Source organism: Cyprinodon variegatus, unplaced genomic scaffold (genome assembly GCF_000732505.1).
Source record: "Cyprinodon variegatus isolate N-32 unplaced genomic scaffold, C_variegatus-1.0 Scaffold48, whole genome shotgun sequence".
NCBI classification, from domain to species: domain Eukaryota; kingdom Metazoa; phylum Chordata; class Actinopteri; order Cyprinodontiformes; family Cyprinodontidae; genus Cyprinodon; species Cyprinodon variegatus.
Genome location: NW_015150501.1, coordinates 189,825 through 210,736, shown reverse-complemented (window position 1 = coordinate 210,736; position 20,912 = coordinate 189,825). Strand labels below are relative to the sequence as shown.

Genomic DNA, 20,912 nt, shown 5'->3' with positions numbered 1-20,912 from the left:
TCATTAGAGAAATGTTTACGACCAATGATATGCAGTGACAAGTATGGCTTCAATGCATCATCAAGAACGGTTTCAGCTGAAATAGCTTCTATTTCTTTATGAAAATGAGCAAAAGGATTTGATTTTTGCCTTTATGGATGGGAGGATGTTTGCACGTTCCTCCCGCCTGGATTTGGTAAGAGTTTGATTTATCTGTTACAGTTGCTACTGCTGCTGTGATTGGCTTAATGATCATGGGAGGCAGGGACCGCTTGGTGATTTACCCAATCAGCTCAAAGAATTGTCCTGAATGTCCCTCCCAGTAACACTTTCTACAGGAGGATTTCCAGGTCGATACTTGTAGAATTCAACATGAAATAACGTATCACCATGGCTTACGCAAAGCTAAGAAATTAAACTGGTCTAAGAAATCAGTCAATTACAGTTTCTGTTCCAGCAAATATTATCATAGCAATCTGATTGAACATTATGTGTTCAGCACCGGGGCTACATCAGGGGTGAGGACTAATTCTACACAGGCACTGGCCCCTCTCTGGATCAGCTAATGGGAAAAACATTGTTTACTGCAGTCTTCCAACATAGGCTGGATATTATGTCTTGCATTTTCTTTGTTTTATATTTGTTTGGGTTCTTTAAAAAAAAATTCTTCTACTATTCTGTCGCTGCATTTCATGCAGATGGTGTAGCCCTCTCTCTACGAGACAAAGCTTCCTGGATGGGAAGCAAAACGTCTTCAGACTTGGAAAACGAAGTCCAGTGGTTTGGGTTTTTTTTTTTTACTTTGTTGGAATGGCTATGACCTGGATGACTGAGAATCTTCCCCAGCATACTCTCTCTATGCTACGCAAAGGCACTTGTTTCATTACTAGATACATTAACTCAGTTAAAATGAATGAAATAACTTTTATGGTACTTCTAAAAGTAAGCCAATTTTATTGTCTCTTATTTTTTCTATTAATAAACATAACAGTCAAATTTACAGTTTATGTTGGAGTGAAATTTGTTTATACACTCACAAAAATGTTTTACCCCATTTTTAAAATAAAAAAAAATCCCAATTTTAACACAAGACTATTAAATAAACCTTACGTATTAATTAGTTCAATATAGCTTATTTTTGTTAAATTTACACATTGATATCATTCAAATTTGAAAAAGTATGCTTACTCAAAAATAATATGAGACGTATTTTTTTTATTAAATACACAACAATTATGTTTGAATTACAATCAACTTTATGTAGTTTAAATAAATGCTCTCTTTAATATTAATTTTTAGCTGGTATACTTTATGAATTCTAAATACATAAACCTGACGTGATTATGTATTTTGAATAAACAGCTTCATTATACAAATGAGAATGCATCACGTAAGATTTATTGAAAGGTTTGTGTTAAAATTATCTAACACAAATAAATGGGAATTTGTTATGTAATAAAAATTATGTACATAGACGTTGTTGTAGTGTTAGTTATTTTGTATTTTGAACCAAATTGGTGAGTGTGTTTATTTTCCTTTCATGTCATTAATCTTATTCTTAAAAAAAGTAAAGTGCGTATTTATGAATTAATATTTTGCTCTTTCCGGTGACATCATTTTGCCCATCTTTGGTGACCGTGCTACGCTGGCAGAGCGCAGGGTCGCCTTAAATTGCTGTGCGCAGCTACACCGGATATTACGTGTACGCCGCCGTTAACTCTGAACGGACAACCGCCGTCACCGCCAGCACAACAACCACCACCGGGGCGAACCGTGTAACAGTCAAGATGGCGTCCGAGGGTCAGCTTGACTACGAGTCAGTTCTGTGTATCAAACCCGAAGTGAACGTTTACCGTATCCCACCGAGAGCATCCAACCGGGCTGTCAGGTGAGCTGCGAGGGGGAAGAGATGTGGCTGCAGGCCCAGCATCCGTCAGCTGTGGGGAGCTGAACAGAGTAACGGGATTATTATGGAGGTCATAGCTAGTCCGCTGGTTCTTTTCGTAGTTATATGTATACAAGGTCATAACCGACCCATAACTATTAAAACCTAAGATGGGAAAACATCTTATCTTTGCACTGGGGACTGATTTATGTTAAATCAGTTAAATGTTATAGTGTTTTGCCAATATTTCAGTTATTTGGGGAGTATAATTGTCTGTCTGACCAAATCAATAAATCATTGTGGAGATCTGGTTCAAGGGCAATTCCCAGGGCATCCTAATGCCACTGATTTAGTGTAAGATGGTCCAAATGAAATAAAGGTGGACATAATTTTATTTTTCGGCTTTAATGACTGGCAGCTAGGTTATTTACCGCTTATTTATGTAGCTGGTGTGGAAACAAACCCCAAACAGCTGCTTCAGAGTCCCATCATCCCTGGTAAACATTTACAAGTATATGTATGGGGACTCCTGACGATCTGTGCCTACCTGCATCTTACAACTGTGTGTGTGTGTATCTCAGGGCTGCTGATTGGAAGCTGGATGCCCCTGATTGGACGGGACGCATGCGCGTGACGGCTCGAGGAAAAGTAGCCTATGTGAAATTGGAGGACAAAGTGTCCGGTGAGAAAAGCAGACAGGACAGCGCTGATGTTTACTGCCACAGCTGTAAATCACTTCACTACTCCACTGTGTATAGTCTCCTGCTTCGCCACCCGCTCTTGGTTACTCATCTTATCCAAGGTTACACAGACTGTGACCAGGCAGGCGGTTTATGCTGAAATATAAAAAAAAGCTTCATCTTTGAATATGTCTCTTTCTTTTAGTTTGGTCTAAAGGTCAAACCCCTAGAAATTAACATTTGGTAGCCTCACATCCCTAACGTTCTGTTTGGATTTCTATACATTTGTTTGGACTGTAAATCTTAAATCAGCAAAAAGTAGATCGCAATTCTGAAGTGGAGGGAAAAAGATTCTGTGCTTTTTACCAGGTCTATTTTTTTTAAACAGCTCAGACCCAAAGTGACTTAACATTTTTCAAGCTGACAAAAAACTACATCTGGCTCTTTGATCTAAGGAAATCTATTGAAACACTGACTGTATATTTGTAGTTCTTTAATCTTTGTCTCAGATCTTTTGGATCCTGTCATGTCTTTTGGTCCGTCTATCTTTCCCTGATCTTTGGTCCATTTCATTGTTCATACAGAAGAAGTTCATCTCCATGGTATGATATTACTGTCAACATGGGAATGATGTTTTCAGAGAGATGCTTGCATCTTGACCAAATAGTCCTTCGTTTTGTCTTTTTCATATCAGAGCACATTCTATTTCATTCTTTCTGCATCCTCAGCATTATTCCAGATGGGACAGATTGGTGGAATGGAAAACATATAGTTGTTCTGTCCACTGATTCTGCCATCTGAGCGGTAAATCAGTCCAGCTCCTCCAGAGTTACCACGGGCCTCTTGGCTGCTTCTCTGGTTACTGTCAGTTTCAGTGTTCACGTCTTGGTAGGTTTGCGATGGTGCCACACTTTTTCCATTTTCAGATGATGGACTGAAGGGTGCATCAAAGCTTGGGTTTTGTTTTATAACCTAACCCTGCTTTAAACATCATATGTTTCTCCCTGACCTCTCTGCCGTGTTTCCTTGTCCTCATGCTGCTGTTTATTTACCCATGTTGCCTAACAAACCTCTGAGGCCTTCACAGAACAGATTGATTTATACTGAGATTACATTACAAACAGATGGACTTTCTTTTCTGATTAAGCCAGTTTGTTGCAGTGGATTTGCGTCGTTTTTTGATTCATGGCGCATTTTTCATTTCTTATTTTGTATCGACATCTTCCTCTATGATATTACTCTACTTTGTCTTTATCCCATGCATCCTTATCAAAGTCTATAAGGTTGTGATGATAATAGGAAAAAATGTAGAAAATCGATCAAAAGTGTATGAATACTCTTCCAAAAATAGTTCAGTTGCTCTCTTGTTGTTTGTATCCCATTTCAGTTGGGCTTGACATCCTGACATGTTTTTATTATGACCGTGCAGGGGAGCTGTTTGCTCAGGCACCAGTGGAGGAATACCCTGGCATTGCAGTAGAGACAGTCAGTGACTCAAGCCGTTACTTTGTGCTTCGGATTCAGGATGACAACGGTGAGTAAACTGTTTATCGCACGTCTATAAATATTTGAACCATCTTATAATTTTAGAAAACAAGGTCTATGAACTCAGTCGGTGTGGATTTGTACAACACTGCATTCTCCTAAGTTGGTGTGCAGTGTTCTGGAACAACACGGGAAGCAAAACAAGGGGAAAACAAAAGCAACATTTCTGCAAACCTAGATATTAAGGACATCTCCTGTCCATCTGGCTCTTCTCAGTTTTTTTTTTTTTTTTTACTCTTGCAAGGCTATTCCAAAACATTAGCTTTTTATTTTTATTTTAGACAGATGCTTTTCTTTTGTTGATTCTAATGAATGCTTAGTCTCATTGTAAAGCTAGCAAATTAAACCTTTTAGTTTTCTAGCAAGCAAATTACTGGGTTCTGGATCAGTTGGGTCCAACGGTTCTGAATCAACACTGACAAAAAACAGATCTTTTATCCTTTTATCTAGATCCCCATCTGAAGGAAAGTAACCCCACAGCATGATGCTGCATCCAATGTTCCACTGGCACTACACAGTCTGTTGTAGGTGTTTGTCTTTTTTGGGGCAAACATGAAAACATTACACCCATAGGTGGAACATATGTTTCTGTAGCTCATTCAATGTTGTCGTTCTTCTTATAGAAGTCATCCAAACCAAATTACTGTTTTTTTCTTTCTTGAAATATGTAAATTTTCTGTGACAATTCTTTCTTTATATGCTATGCTGTGGAAGATATTTTTATTTCTTTTAACTCTTCTCCTGCAAGCATGTAGAAACATGGGATTTTCCAATAAACCTACTCAGCTGAACTTTACTCATCAGATTCCCCTTGTTTAATTAGACGTCAATACTCAAAACAGACTGATAATCAAAAGATGCTTCAGCAAAGTATTTACCTTAATTTATAAGCAAGCAACTGGTGAATAAATAAAAAAAAAAGAATAACTTGGTGATTTAATTTATACAAGATGTGAAGTGTAAGAGAAATCTGAGTCGAGGACAGCACCTGTTAGTTGACTTCCTGTTTCTGCTCGCTAAAGCATTGCAAGTTCAGTGAGGCCCTCCATCCTCACCATGTCTGTCTTTCATGATATACTTGAACTACAGTTACCATGGATAGAATCTCATCATACTAAATGATACAAATCCAACGTTTTAAAGGTTTATATTAATCATTGAGGGTAAATATCAGATAAATGTAAAACTTGGGGGAAAAAAGGCTGAAAATACTTAACCCTGAAAATTAGCATGTGCTCACATTTTATATTTGATGTAACTTCCTACATTTCTGTTTGTTTTGGTGTTCTATGCTTAACGTTTTTATCTACCTTTATATGCTGGAAGGTCGCAGTGCTTTCATAGGCATCGGGTTTGGGGACCGAGGTGATTCATTCGACTTCAATGTGGCGCTTCAGGATCACTTTAAGTAAGCAGCAGCTCAGCAATGTGGAACTGTAACCATTTCAGCTATGAATGATTACTTTTTAGTGATGTTATTTTTCTGTCTTTCTTTTTTGTCTATTTTTAGGTGGGTAAAACAAGAAAAGGAGTTTACCAAACAGGCTCAGGCTCCAGACTCTGCTCCTAAACTAGATCTAGGCTTCAAAGAGGGACAAACCATTACTTTAAACATTGGGGTACCTTCACTTTTTATGCGTTATGATTAAGTTTGAAAGGTCCAAACTTTGTTTACAGTGGTGTGTTTTTTTGATGTTTTGTTTTGCATTACTTTTCAAAAAAGTGATGCTTTATAAATAGGTTTCCATCTAAAACTCAAATGGGTTTCTTGTTTATCTTTGGAGGCTTTTGAAATCCATACTACTACGAACGTACATTAACACCATCCATGAATCATGTCATTATCTAGCAATCGAAGAAAAAGGACCGGTCTCGTCCGCAGAGTTCAGGTGGCCTTGGTTTCCTTCCCCCTCCACCTGGAGGCAAGCTTGCCCCGCCACCTTCATCCAGAACTACCAACCTTAACACGCAGCCAGCAGCAGGGGGAGCCGACACTGGTGGGTATTTATTCTCCTAAAGCATGACAACTCAGAGAGGCAATCCTAAAGGGCGTTTAGTTAACAAAAATTCCATGTACAACAATCTCAAAGTGGTTCCTTGTGTTTCTTTGTAGTTTTGTTCAAAACATTTTTAATAATTTGGGGAAAACATCCTTACAGGCTGTTGCACATTGTTCTTCATAATTACCGGCACCTCATATTAAAAGTTATGTAAAGCATTTGGATTTTATACCAGTAGTAAAATTTCACACTGAAAAAAAAGCTGTACTTTAAGTACTTTTTTCAGTAGGGTAAAAATGTCAATCTTGGCTAATACTTACTTTAGCAAAAGCATCGGACACCTATTCTCATCCCCAAACAATCCTTCAAAATCAATATACCTAAACAAGATTTTTTATTCTTTCATTTACATCTTTAAGTGATTGGGATTTATTTCAGGGGGATATTAACAGTGATTATAAATAGGCTATATTTACAATCTGAGGAAATGTTTTAATTCAGTTTAGTTTATTTATATAGCCCAATTCACAATATATGTCATCTCAAGGCACTTTACAGAGACAATTCAACCAGGTCATACAGTCAAATTGGTTCAAAGTTTTCGATCTAAGGAAAACCAGCTGATTGCATGGACTCATTTACTCGAAAGCAATCCATCACATCAAGCATGCTTGTAGTGACATTGGAGAGGAAACTCCCTTTTGACAGAAAGAAACCTCCAGCAGATCCAAGCTCTTTGTGAGCGGCCATCTGCCGAGGCCGACTGGGTTTCAAGAAGACAGAAGCAGAGATACAAAAGGCAACCGTTAACCGCACATCTCCAGCTCCAACATTTAAAAACAAAGGTGTTGAAGGCAGCTGCATAGCTAATATGTCTCTCCAGGATGGTGTCACAGCCAAACAGAAACAGAGCGTATGAAGCTACTATAAAAAAAAGAGACACCATAACGTTACAGATTGAACTCGTCTGTTCCTGTTTGGCTGTGACGTCATCCTGGAAAGAAACATCAGCTGTGCTACTTCCATCAACACCCTTGTTTATAGATGTTGGAGATCGGCCTGTTTTCCAGTGTGGTCCTGTTTCTCTGACCGTGACTGAGTGGATGTGCTCTCTTCGTCCTCTGGCATGGGAGCTGGCTCGGAGCTCGTCTGCCTGGCTGTGTGTTTCCTGGACGGGGCCGCCTTTTACAGCTGCTTTTTGTATCTCTGCTTCTGTCTCCTTTAACCCCAGTCGGCCTCGGCAGATGGCCGCTCACACTGAGCCTGGTTCTGCTGGAGGTTTCTTCCTGTTAAAAGGGAGTTTTTCCTCTCCACTGTCGCTACAAGCATGCTTAGTGTGAGGGATTGTATTTGAGTCAATGAGTCAATGCAATCAACTTGTTTTCCTTAGATAGAAAACTTTGTATCAATTTGACTGTATGATCTGGTTGAACTGTAAAGTGCCTTGAGATGACATGTGTTGTGAATTTGGCGCTATATAAATAAACTGAATTGAATTGAATTGAACTAACAAATACTACAGAGTGGGAGAATAGAGATGGAATGATGAAAAGGGGTCCCTATGTCCTCCAGCAGTCTAAGCCTATAGCAGCATAGTGATAGAGATACCTCAGGATAACCTGAGCCACTCTTAACTTTAGGTTTTATCAAAAATAAAAGTTTTAAGCCTCTCCTAAAAGTAGACAGGGTGTCTGCATCACGGACTAAAACCGGTAGTTGGTTCCACAGGAGAGGAGCCTGATAAATAAAAGATCTGCCTCCCATTCTACTTTTAGAAATACTAGGAACCACTAATAAACCTGCAGATTGAGAGCAAAGTGCTCTGTTAGGGATGTAAGGAATGATCAGATACCTTTTATATTTCTTTAGAACTCTGGCTGCAACATCTTGGATCAGCTAAAGGTTTTTAACTACAGTTTGCGGACTTTGTGATTGTAAGGAATTACAGTAGTCCAGCCTTGAAGTAAAAACTATCTGTAAAAAAGAATCTCATCCATACTCTCAGGTACAGTGGAGGAAATGTGATGCCAGTTAATTTCAATTAAAGATCAAGAAAATGGAACATTGTTGGGTGCTTCCTTAGGTAATGATGCAAATGAACACAGATATGTCTCACGTAAAATCAGTCTTCTGACATGGCTGTTAAAGCTACCATATCTAAATCCTAGAGAAAGTGACTATCTTTAGACACAATATTAAGAGGATTGGTCAAACAATCCTCTCTATGAATGTTCTAACATGATCCAATGTGAAATATTGACAGGAAGGACGCCAATAGGTGTTTAACTCTGGTGACCTTGTAGCTTAGGTCTGGGTTCTGCAACCTGCAGCTCCAGACCAACATGTTGATCTTTGACTACTTTGCAGTTGGTCCTGGCAAATATGACCCCAATAATTATAGAAACAAAGGATTGTTTAAAATAAAATTTACCCTCAGAACTAAATAAAATTTATATTTCACCATGGTTCCTTAAGCTAATTCAATATTCTACAACTTAAGCATTTGATATGGGGTGTAACTAGTTTTTGATAATTTACCATGATAGAAAAAATACTCACTTGACCCAAAAAAGAAACACCTTTAGATCTTTTTTAAACTGTTCTAAAGATGACATTATAACATTAATTTTAAATTAAACAACTCCTTACATGAATAAATGTCCTGAGGTATGAGAAGTTATCTAATTATAAATTTTCCTAATAGATCCTGGTGCTTCTGACAGATTTTCTTTAAAGGGGACAGGGACAAAAAAGGCCCACTGGGCTTTAGAGGTTACCGACTCTTAGCCTTTCAAATGGCTGTAAAGGAAAGTTGGGCCTCTCTCTACAGTCAATTAGATCTGAATGTCGTCACATTGGAGGGTTTTCCAACCCTATAGTGGATGTGTTGGAGCAGCTTTGCTCCAGAAAAACAAAATTAAACTCAAATTTCCTCTGTTACTTAATCAAATGTTTTAACTGCTGCAGCACTTATAAAGAAAACAAGATGACATAGTCAGAAAATAGGGGAAAGGTTGGGTGACCAGGGAGGAGAAACAAAAATACTTCTTTATCATGCTGATTTATTTTCACCAGTCTACAAATGTGTTTAAATCAAAGTCAGGATCTTAAGGCTTTTCACAAATCTTGTCACCACATTTGCCATTTATGTTCAGTTCACCTCACTTAAAAGTGATTAAATATGCCTCATAAATCGTCTAATACTTCAGTATTTTACAGCTTGCAGCTCTGTTTCCACATTGTGAAGCAGAGGTATATGGGAGTGATTATATAAATGGGTGTAGCACTTCAAAATACAGCCTGATATAAAAACTTTATTTTCTTTTCTTGTTTTGCTTCATTTCCTGTGGAGCACTTGCACCTACAGCCTTCAGTACCATAGAAACGGTAAAGGCTGACCCACAGGAGGATCAACCAAAAAAGACTGATGTGTGAATGGATAAATAACAAAATGTTTGGAATCTGAATTTAATAAGTAGTGTCGTCTGTCACATGTGTTCGGGTCTTTTGAAGCACAGCTGCATCGGTACCAAAATCACAGTTTCGAGGCCAAGCTTTTTTCTCTGGTTTTGATGTGCCAAGATTTAAAGATGCCTCTCCTTAGAGAAATCTGCAGCCATCTGAATGTAATTAAAGTGAATGGAATTTTGGTTTTGGTACTCGAGACATTTGAAATATTCAACAGAACCCGGAGGACCTTTTCCTTATCAAAGATTTCCGTGCTGCAGAAAACAGCTTCTAATATGGTGTGCGGTTGCTTTTTTTTTTCCAGTATAAAGTGGAAAACTTTCCAAGTGCAGGGACTCATAGCTTCTAAGCTCCAAAGTTGGATTAATCTTTGTTGTGTTTGGGTGGTGGCTAGGATCTTAAAAGCTATGCACATTAACAAGTAAAAACCCTAACCCATTGAGGGAAGTGGTTTAGATACAGAAAAAGTATTCATATCCATTAAACTTTAACTTTAACTTTTTATGTTAAAAGAACCTGTCAGTGTATTTTAGAGCCAACTGATACACCAATAAAAAGTATCTGATATTTGTAGAACCTGATTTTCAACATTTCTGTCTCAAAAGGAAATCTATAGTGTGCATTTCTATTTAGCCCAGAGTGAATACTTTTCTAGACGCCTTTTAAGGCCTTCACAGAACCTCATCTCCACTGTTAGTTCAAATAATAAGATGTTGCTGGTGGTTGTAATAGGAAAAAGTTAAATGTTTTTATTATTTAGTAAAAAAAAAAAAAAACACTTTTTAAATATAATTTCTTTCCCCAATTTTTTCCTTTGCCACTGGCCTACAGGACAACAGATAAAAACTAGCCTTTGGCTAACTCTGAAATGTTACAGGTGTGCTGTTGTGTTGGATTGATGTAAATAAGAATAAAATAAGGCAGAAAATGTGTTTATTTCTGGAGCTAATGTCCATTTTTTTGTTTCTTTAATATCCCCAGGTTGCTTGCTAGATCTTGACTCCAGTAACTCCAACTCAGTGTCTCCATCAAACCCGACGTCGACAGCCAACAATGACCTGTGGGGAGACTTTGACTCTGTGACCCAGAAGTGAGGAGTTGTCAGTCCTGCTCTTTGCTTTTTTTTTTTTTTTTTTTACTGTAAAATTATGCAGCACTTTTTGCAAGTTGGTTTTCCCCAGCCTGGGGTCCTGTATCTCTCCCTGCCGAGCAGGGTAATCTTCCCTTGTTTGGTTCGCTCCTGAATTCCTCGCTGCAGTCTTAAGCAGGCCATTTTAATAGATTTTTGTGGTTGATATAGATTTTACCCCCTGTTACTTCCAGTAGTTTTTTTTTGCTTTTTAGTAAAGATAATAGGAATATCAAGGAAGGCATATCGACATCTAATTACCTGAAGTAACCTTGTATATGGAGAATTTTTCTTTAAACATTATAGTGCCAGTATTGTAGTTGTCATTGGTGGTTTTGCTTTAATGTATTGTAGCTTGATTCTTTTCCAGGTCTCCAGCTGTGGGACGGAATATATGCACTGAATAACAGCTGACTCTTTATGTGTAGTTATTGATTCATAAAAATGTGCATCCAATGGAGGGATCTTCTAAGGTTGGATTGAGATTATTGAAAAGTTTATCACAGAATGGATTCGCTTGAGAGAGCTCTGTCAATCCGCTGCTGATTTACGGTGTGGTCTTTGTATCCTGCGCTCCCCGCTCCGCTCTTGCGGCCGTGCAGCTGTTAAACACCAACTCCAGTGGGGATGCGTTGTTTTAGCTATAAATCAAGATGCAGGGGAAGTGCTGGGTGGGAGGGGGTGTTAGGAAAAGGAACAGAGGCAATGTATACTTTTATTTTCGCCCTCGAGGGGAAAGAGATTATTTTTCAATGTTATGTCATTTCCATTAAGCACAGCTGGTGAAGCTGTGACTTTCAAGTCATGACCTCTCTAAAGTTCGTCAACAGGTCTGATTCTGACCAGTTTAGTCAGTACAGGGAAGGAGTTACCACAGAGGGTTCATTCTATTTAAATGTAAAGGTATTTACGCAGGGCTGCAGGAAAAACAGCATAAAGAACCAAGCTAATGTGTCTTTAGCAGTGTTTGGTTGTGAAACTGAGCTGGACTATGTTTCTCTAAAATCACAAGTATTGTGTCTGATGTGCAATGACAAGTGGCGTGGTGATGGGCGTACACCGGAGCGCACCATAAATGTGTTTGTCTAAATTATATGTATTTATCATAAATGTTACCTGTTGTTTAAACTGTAAAGTGTATAAAATGAATATGCAAAGGAGTAAAATAAAAAACAGAAATAAAAGCCATTATAACCACAGCATTCTTTTCTTAAATGAACAAATCCAAGTGTTTTTTTTTTAAGTGTGTGATTTATTGCTTAAACTTTTGTTCATATGACTGGATTGTCAGTAAGTACCTTTACAGTCACAAGTTTTACTTAGTTTTATCTAACATAAAATGACTCAAGCAGTTGCAGGCCCATTACTACAGTACCTTCAAAGGAATATAAACTACAGAAACCCCAAAAGACTCATTAAAAGCATCTCTAGCATTCACAGAAAATGAAAAGGTTCATACATGAGTAAATGATTCATACACGATTGAGCACTCATGACTGTACGAGAGACAGGAAAGAGAGACGGGGAAGAAAAAAAAAAAGGATCCCAGCCACTGAGCACTGCATTTATAGTTTTGTGACCCTCCCTGGATGCATAATCCTCGCCGACAGAAAGTCACCTATATGGGCTCCATCAGGCCTTGTTTGCCCAGGTTTTGGGGTTGTTTCGACGACTGCGGCAGCGCTTTCCAGAAGAAGACCTTGCAATACGTCTGGGCCACCCAGACAACTCTCTGCACAGTTCAGCTGTTAAAAAACAAACAGACAGGGTTTTATATACTGGATACTGTTATGTCAAATAATACATGGAAGTGGAAATCTAAATCAGTCTTTTGTTTTTCTTTAATAAGTGCAATTTTTTCTTAAATTGAGGAAGTAACTGAGACACTTTGCCAATGGAACAAGACAATTTACATTTAAAATAAGAAAAAACAGCTGCATTGTCTTATTTCAAGTCCATATTACCTAATTATCCTATTTTAAGAGTAAAAAAACTAATTCCATTGGCAAATCGTCTAATTTACCTTCTCAAATTAAGGGTTCATACACTTAAAGTCATTTTTTTTTTTATTTCTAGAGTCTTTAAAAGTTGCAGAATTTGTTTTTAGTGTTTTCCAGGTCTGGAAAATAATCTATTTAAGAATTTAGGCTTAATTCCCTAACAGGTTGTCAAAAGTTATTCACTGTTTTTTGTTTCTTCTCTAATATTCTTCCTTTTTCTTGCTTTTTACTTGTTAGAATGTTAAATTAAAAATACTTTAAAAGAAGATTGTCTTACCTTTCAGATATTCCTCCTCCTGGCACACTGTCCTCATGCAGATCTCATTGTTGATCACATATATGCGTGGAAGGCTATCTCAGCATCATAATGAAACATAAACACAGTGTTTAGTTTGAAAAGTGTCTGACAGCTTTGACAGTATCTGGAAATTGTATGCATAATTTCCAATATAGTTTTACAATGAATAAAATCGTCAGAGCAAAGCTAAACGTTGCCCTGTGATCTAACATTTTAAGAAACACTCACTAGCCACTTCATTAAGTACACCTGTTCAAACGCTTGTTTACACAAATCAGGAGATAAATGCATTTAGGAATCTAGAAATGGTAAATATTTAAGTGACTTTAAATGTGGTAGTTGGTGGCAGAGAGGCTGTATGCAGTACTTTAGAAACTGCGGATCTACTGGGATTTTCACAAAAATCAACTTGGTGTCAGTTGTATTGTATTGACATATACATCCTACTAGTGTCAGAGTGGAATGGATGGACTGGTTCCTGATGATTATGATACAACAGATGTGCAAATAGCCGCTTACTGAAACCAAGCTGAGGAGAAAACTGTCTCTGAATGTGAAACATATCAAAGCAGGAAGCTTATTGACAGCAGAAGACCAGACCATGTGAGACTCATGTCAGCTAAGAATATGAAACTGAGGGGACGATCCATGCTGTTTGTCTCTTCAACATTCTTATGGTAAAACTGGAAAAGGTATAATCAGCTTGCTGGTGATAGTATAATGGTATGGGAGATATTTTTTTGGCACAGTAAAGGCTCTTCAGCTCTAATGAGGCGTCATTTAAACACCACAGCCTGCCTGAGTTTAACTCCAATTTCCATTTTCATTACAACTGCTCTACACTGTAGGAGAATGCACTGTGAATCAAAACTTAAATCACATCTAACTGTTGTTTTTTGACGTGTTAAAGAGTGCAGTAGTTAGAGGAAACATCTAGTTGCAGTTATAATGGTAAACTGGGTCACCCCTGAGACTGATACAGAACCAAAGGAAATGCTCTCAGGAAAAATATGTTTTTTTCAGTTTCCTGCAAACAGTGTGCCCATAAATTAAATGTAAATATGTCAAGCTAATGTTCCTATAAATTCATAAAAAGCCAAAACATTATTTCAGTACAATAGAAAACTTTTAGACCACAATATCTTTAAGTTTATCTTCCACACTGCTATGCCTTCTTATAATCTCTAAGTGTCTTAATAAAGGGCTCTCCATACTTTAAACAAGGGCATATAACATTTTATTTCAGTTTTGGCTGCCTTTCCACTTTTATTTCCAAAGGTCAGTCAAAAACAAAGCACCAACACAGAAGCTGAGTCTACCAAGCTCATTGATACAGAAAAAAGTTGAATGTGTCAAACTGTTATATTTAGTTTTTTTCTTGAATCAAACAGGAATCTATTTTGGTGAAAGGCCTTTTGTAGCTTTATCCAGACTCAGACTAGAAACATTTTATCTAATGAACACTTCAAATGTCAGATTTATATACAACAAGGGAAAAAAAGAGAGAAATGCACCTACAGGCTGAGAATAACACCTTGATGTACCTTTAGAAGGCTGAGAAATATCAATTGAGACTGCTTTATAAGATAGCATGAACATCTGGGTGCCTGGAACCCATATATAAAGATATTAGTGAGGACTAAAGCAACTTTGAGAACTTCTTGAAATGAAACTGTTGCCAAAAGGGGAATTTTAGATCACCTGTAGAGACAAAGTCTGCCAAGACATGTCTTGATGGGTCTGTGTACTGAGTACATCCTGGTGCAAGGATACATCTCCTCCCTGCAATCTGTGCGAAAATAAATAAAATCAGACTAAAAAGGACAACAACATGTCTAAAGGCAAGGCAGTGTGGGCTAGGATTTTATTATATTTAAAATAACCAATGTATTTTCTAAGAAAATGAAGAAACATGGGATTAGAGAAGTTCATGAAAACAATAGAAACAAGCATTATATTAAGAAAAAAAAACACATAATGCTAATTGATCATTGGTAAATAGCAGACGTGTGCATACATTAATTAACTGAGAGCAAAAACAACGCTGAATTCTTTTTTTATGAAGAAGCGATTAAAAAAAATTTCAATTATGGTTCTAAAAATTAACTTTTAAAATTATCTAAAGCATTTACTGGAAATTTCAGACAAAAACTGAGAAATGTGTTCTGCAAAATGATTCAGACCCCTTGAGTTAATACTTTGTTGCGCAACCTTGTGCTGTGATTACGGCTGCAAGTCGCTTTGGCTGTGTCTGCATCTGTTTTGCACATCGAGAGACGGACATTTTTGCCTATTTTTCCTTGCAAAACAGCTAGAGCTCAGTGAGGTTGGATGGAGAGTTTCAGTTCTTTCCACAGATTCTCGAATGGATTTAGGTCTGGACTTTGACTAGGCCATTCTAATAACTGGAAATGTTTATTTCTGAACCATTCCATTGTAGATTTTACTTTGTTTTGGATCATTGTCTTGTTAGAAGATAAATCTCTGCCCTCTTTTGCAGACTCCAACAGGTTTCCTTCCAGAATTTTCCTGCATTTGGCCTCATCCATCCTCCCATCAGTTTTAACCATCTTCCCTGTCCCTGCTGAAGAAAAGCAGGCCCAAACCATGATGCTGCCACCACCGTGTTTGACAGCAGGCATGGTGTTTTCAGGGTGATGAGATGTATTGCTTTTAACCAAACATTTGCACAGTTGCCAAAAAGTTTGATTTGGGTTTCATCTGACCAGAGCACCTCCTTCCACATGTTTGCTGTGTCTCCCAGATGGCTTTTGACACACTTTAAACAAGACTTTTTAATGGATATCTACATAAGAAATGTTTTTCTTCCATAAAGGCCAGATTTGTGCAATATACCACTGATTTTTTTCCTATGAACAGAGTCTCCCACCTCAGCTGTAGATCTCTGCAATGGACCTCTTTGCTGCATCTCTGATCATTCTTATCCTGGTTTGAGCTGAAAGTTTGGAATGATGTCCAGGTCTTTGCAGATTTGCAGCAGTCTGATATGCCCTCCATTTCAATATTATGGCTTGCACAGTGCTCCTTGGGATGTTTAAAGTTTGGAAAATCTTTTCGTATCCAAATCTGACTTTTAAACTTCTCCACACCTGCCTGCTGTGTTCCTTGTTCTTCATGATGCTCTCTGTGCTTTTAACAGACATATGAGACTATCACAGAGCAGGTGCATTAACACATAGGTGGATTCTATTTATCAGATCCCACCTAAATTTCTGCACTAAAGCTAAAGGGGCCGATTCATTTTGCATGCTGCCCTTCTTCAGATTTCTTTTTTCTTTTTTAAGTTTAAAATATCCAATTATATTTCGTCCCACTTCACGATTGTGTCTCACTTGTTGATTCTTCACAAAAATGAGCAATTTTATATCTTTATGTCTGAAGGTTGAAATTTTTAAGGAGGCAGAATACTTTTGCACTGTACTCTATATAAGCCTTAATTTTTTCTGTACAATAAACCCTTAATGCTGGCTTACTTTTTAAATATACCTTATAAGAGACTGTGGATGTTTATGTCTGAGTCCATAGGATCAATTTGGTTTCTGGAAGCCCTATTAGTAGTTAATTTCACTAAATGTGATGGTTGACCTCTTATCATGCATTTTTGTGGCCAGTTACAAAAAGCTTAACAAAGTTCTGACCCATCGCTTTTTCATATAAGGTCATGGTGTATGTACGAGATTTGGTTCATGGTGGGGACATAGTATCATAAATTAGAATCATAAATTATGATACAGTAAATTAATGTAAGAACTGTAAATATACAGTCATATGTTTTTATTACTATTTTTTTATGTATTTATTACTGTTATAAAGGCTGCTGTTTAAAAAAAATGTCTTTTTGTTTACACTTGTGTATACAAAATGACAAATAAATAAAATAAATCTAAGTATATGGGAAGAGATGTAATATTTCAAAGTATAAACTATATTGACGTGTTATAATGTTGATATTTAATGCAAGCGTCCCAAGAATAAAGCCCTGAGGAGCTTCACACACCATTTTTATGTACACAGATGCCAAATTTCTTCATATCACATTTACCTCTGTACAAGGCACTTTCAATAGTTTATTTCATAGCATGTGCATTTAGCTATGGGTAAATTTATCAGTGACAAGGAAGAGAGAGTTAGCACTAGAGTCTGGGCCTTTTAATCAGGTGACCAGGCTTAGATTATTGTTGATCCAGTTCTATTTGCAGAACCAGAGCGCCTTAAACACCTTGTTCAGTCTATGAATCAGTATGTTGTTAGTTTCAAACCACTGAGGTTTGGTTTGATCCTGAGAACTTTTATCTCTACAGTCTAGGTGATGATGAAAATATGACTAGATGCCACTGAAGAGATTTTTTTAAATCAAATGTGTCAATTTGATGGTAAACTGGCTTTCAAACCGTCTTTTTGATAAGTAATAGGTTTGATTTTGGCTCAAAAATACTTATTTTTAAAACATCAGGTTTAAGCTTCCCTAAAGAAGAGATCAGAGGCCCAACCTTCAATCACTTACTAGATGGTAATGCGGTACTCTCAAGTGGTTCTGAAAACAAGGAAAGAAAACAGGTTTAGACATTGAAAACATCCTACAGCTGAGAGATTTTACTTGTCTGGATCAAGAGTGTGACTTATGAGGAAAAGGTCGTTACCGGTCTGCTGGGCTTGGACTACAGCTGTAAGTGCTGTGGAACAGAAACCAAAGGAGGGAAATGTTTCACAGGATGCGAAAACAAACACGCGTCGACTCAGCCGTTATTAAACAGGATGATTAGTGTGTTCGTTTTGGCAGAATTTACCGTGGAAAACGCAGAGGAGCAGGACCACTGGGAAGCTGCCCATTCCTTAAACTTGTGAGAGGTGAGCTTTACAAGCTGGAGGAAGAGGAAAAGTGTCAGGATGATTTCACATGGTGGAACTACTCAATATCCTCACTATGATGTTTATGTTTCCTCCAATTCCAGTCTTGTGTGAATGCTCCCCACATTCTGAGCCACGGTAATGTTTTCCTTGAAGGCTTTCCTTTGGCAAAAAACACAGATGTGCTGCAGAGAGCCATGTTTTTGGAAGTTATCATAGCTGTAAAAGTGCCTGATGTCATTTTCCTACATTTATTTAATCTGGTATTTATTGGAGGCTTGTAAACAGCCTGATAAAGTAGCAGTGGAGCAGCTAAAGAAAACACCTCACCTCTTTAAATGTATTTTTCCTTCTTTGCTTGACTCCTCGATCTGCTTTCCTCCCTCCCTCCTCTCTCGTCTAGCATCATTCCATGTGCAATGTGTCAGAGGAACTTTTGAGTCCAAGTTGTGAGTCTTCTCAGAAGAATGTGATATTTTTTTTCTTTTGTGTGCCCTGTTTGAGCGCCCCACCACCCCTCCTCTTCTACAGTCTCACATTCTTTCCCAGCTTCCTTTCTTTTCAGAAAACATGTCACTGCTTCCCAACTTTACTGTCGTTACGCGCCAATCTCAGCAGGACATTTTTTAAACTCATTTCTCTGCAGCATTTTGGCTGTTGTAGAACCCTATTTTTCATCTTTGCATTTTTGAGCATTGCAATTGATCATACATAGCACAGCTTAAATGTCTGCGAAAAAGGGTACAAGACAAGCCTTCTCCTAATACTGTTTTGCTCCTAAAAAAAACAGATGGATAACTCTTCCAGTCAATGTTTTCGGTAATCTGATGATGCTGCTGAGTGTGTTTTTCCTGCATAATGTGAAAGATATTTTTGTGGAAAAATAGTTAACTCATACTCACAACTTTTGCTGTCCTCCACAACTGCTTTCTGTTTTTATGGATCTTTTGTCTTCTCCACTCTCCCCTCCTTCCATCTCCTTCACCCTCCTCCTCTTCACTTTCTCCTCCTACTCCTTCACATCAAAAGAATCAAGTTTTCATATTTTTTGCACCACAGTCTCATTATAACTTAAAGCTTTGAGTTTTTTAATCTTTATATGGTTCCAGCAACTTTCTCACATCCCTCAAAAATATATTATATGACATATTGAGCCTTTTTTTTTATGCCTTCTGCTTTAGGCCAATTATAATTAGCAAAACTGCAAAAACTCGAAATGCAGATTTTTTTTAAGGTAAATTAAACATGGACTTTTCAGATTTAAAGAGTCCAATCTAAATGAAGCATTCAATTTCTCAGTTTTTGGGAGAACAAGGTTTAACTAGAAATTGTTTTAGATGCTGTGGATGTGCTTTTAGTATTTTACAGCGTGTGGAACAGCTGAGGTGGAATGAAGGCATGGAATCTGAGATTAATTAACAGAGGAATTACCTCTAAACATAAGAAAAGATCAACAGAGATCTAAAAGAAATACATCAGAAAAGGTACAAAAAGAATAAAGACAAAGACCATTCATTCCTTCTGATAACTCAATGCTACCACATGCATGTTTTTAGCTGGTTTTGTTGATCTCAGGCTGTAACAATATATATATTATGGCAAAACCTGAAATCTAGCTTCATCACAACACAAGACATCTCTGGAAGTAAAGGTCTATATTACTTTGTGTTTGCAAACTTTGAGAAATGTCTTAGTTCTTGCTCACTGTAAAAGGACTGAAACTGTTTGAGGAGAAATAAATGCTCAGATCTACAACAGACATATTTTCCTATGATTCTTAGCTGGAGATTTTTTTTTTTTTTTTTTTTTTTTTTTTTTATTATTATGATTCTTGAGCTCATTATTCTGCTGCAGAATAAAAGTTGAAAGGTTCTGTCACCAAAAGCTTAAACCTTATCCTTGGCACCATCCAGTATTGTATATCCAGCCATATGTGGATCTTTTTCATTAACTACTCACCATTCTGTAAACCCAATTGATTCTTTTGTAAATTACATATTGTGTGCACCTCTTCAGTTACAGTACACCAGGGGCTGAATTTGTTTTTAAAGGTATGCGGTAAAAGAAATATGTGTCAGATAATGAACAATGCTTTGTTTAAAAATGAATGAAAGAAAAAATATTCAGAGAAAGATAAATCCCAAATACTTGGCAGAGCATCTGGTCTAAGTTTGTGGTACTTTGCACGAACAGCAGGTGGAGCAATGCACACAGATATCAGATTTTTACTTTCAGCACTTGTCTGTTTCATTTTGCTAAGCTGTAAAGGAAAAGGAAAGATAAAACAGGCTTTCGCAAAAATTAGCAGCTCTTTAAGACAGAAAGATCTGTTTTTTGCATCACCAAAGTTTTTCCATAAATTCTTTTTTTATTTTTAACTACTAAAACACCAATGTGCTAGTTAACACATTAAGCTAATTTAAGGTGTGTTTGGAAAGTTTACATATTCAGAAGTTTCTGTGACTCTATTTTCAATCTTGTTTGTACTGGTAAAAATATCTGAATCTTGTCACAATCTGTAATTTATTTCGATATTTCCAATGATCATCTGAACCTCTGTGGATATAACTCTTTATCCACAGCATATCAGGGCCACAATGTGGTTAGAACACAAGCTGAATTAATCAAAAAATGGGTCAGCCTGCCGTCAGCGTAAGCCCCTCTAAGCATCAGGCAGGAGGACTCTTTATCAGTGCAAACTGAGCATCTGCATAATATGTATCCGAGTAAGACATTAATATTATTATTTATTGGCTTCAATCTATTAGTGTCACTTGAATAAATTTAATTACAATTTAGATTTTTTTAACATCTAAAACAATTTGTGAAGCTCGTGTGAAGATCAAATGGCGAGGTCACGTTTTTCACTTAAATCCATGCATCTCTGTACAAAATGGAAAAAAAATTAAAATAAATCAAGTTTGCCTGAGTTATAAACATGTAAAAGATAAAAGGAAAAAATTTGAAAGAAACATTTCATTAAAATCCTGCAAACATTTAACTTATAACTAAAACCTTTTGTTTCCAACTGTGCCACCAAGCTTTCAATCAGCTTATTG

General features: G+C 37.2%; 2 protein-coding genes across 2 annotated transcripts; one reads left to right on the top strand and one right to left on the bottom strand.

Annotated features, from left to right (window-relative positions):
* The first annotated feature begins 1,695 nt into the window (after positions 1 to 1,695).
* Positions 1,696 to 11,876, top strand: LOC107082258 (adaptin ear-binding coat-associated protein 1-like). Its single transcript, XM_015370843.1, has 7 exons — positions 1,696 to 1,867; positions 2,446 to 2,546; positions 3,974 to 4,078; positions 5,416 to 5,497; positions 5,600 to 5,708; positions 5,939 to 6,086; positions 10,539 to 11,876. The coding sequence occupies exons 1-7, from the start codon at positions 1,767 to 1,769 to the stop codon at positions 10,649 to 10,651; spliced, it is 759 nt and encodes a 252-aa protein (XP_015226329.1). The 5' UTR covers positions 1,696 to 1,766; the 3' UTR covers positions 10,652 to 11,876.
* A 53-nt stretch (positions 11,877 to 11,929) lies between these two features.
* Positions 11,930 to 18,837, bottom strand: LOC107082259 (microfibrillar-associated protein 2-like). Its single transcript, XM_015370844.1, has 7 exons — positions 18,756 to 18,837; positions 17,793 to 17,867; positions 17,646 to 17,678; positions 17,510 to 17,539; positions 14,686 to 14,773; positions 12,964 to 13,037; positions 11,930 to 12,431 (listed from the first exon to the last, which is right to left on the bottom strand). The coding sequence occupies exons 2-7, from the start codon at positions 17,833 to 17,835 to the stop codon at positions 12,319 to 12,321; spliced, it is 381 nt and encodes a 126-aa protein (XP_015226330.1). The 5' UTR covers positions 17,836 to 17,867; positions 18,756 to 18,837; the 3' UTR covers positions 11,930 to 12,318.
* Positions 18,838 to 20,912: the final 2,075 nt, after the last annotated feature.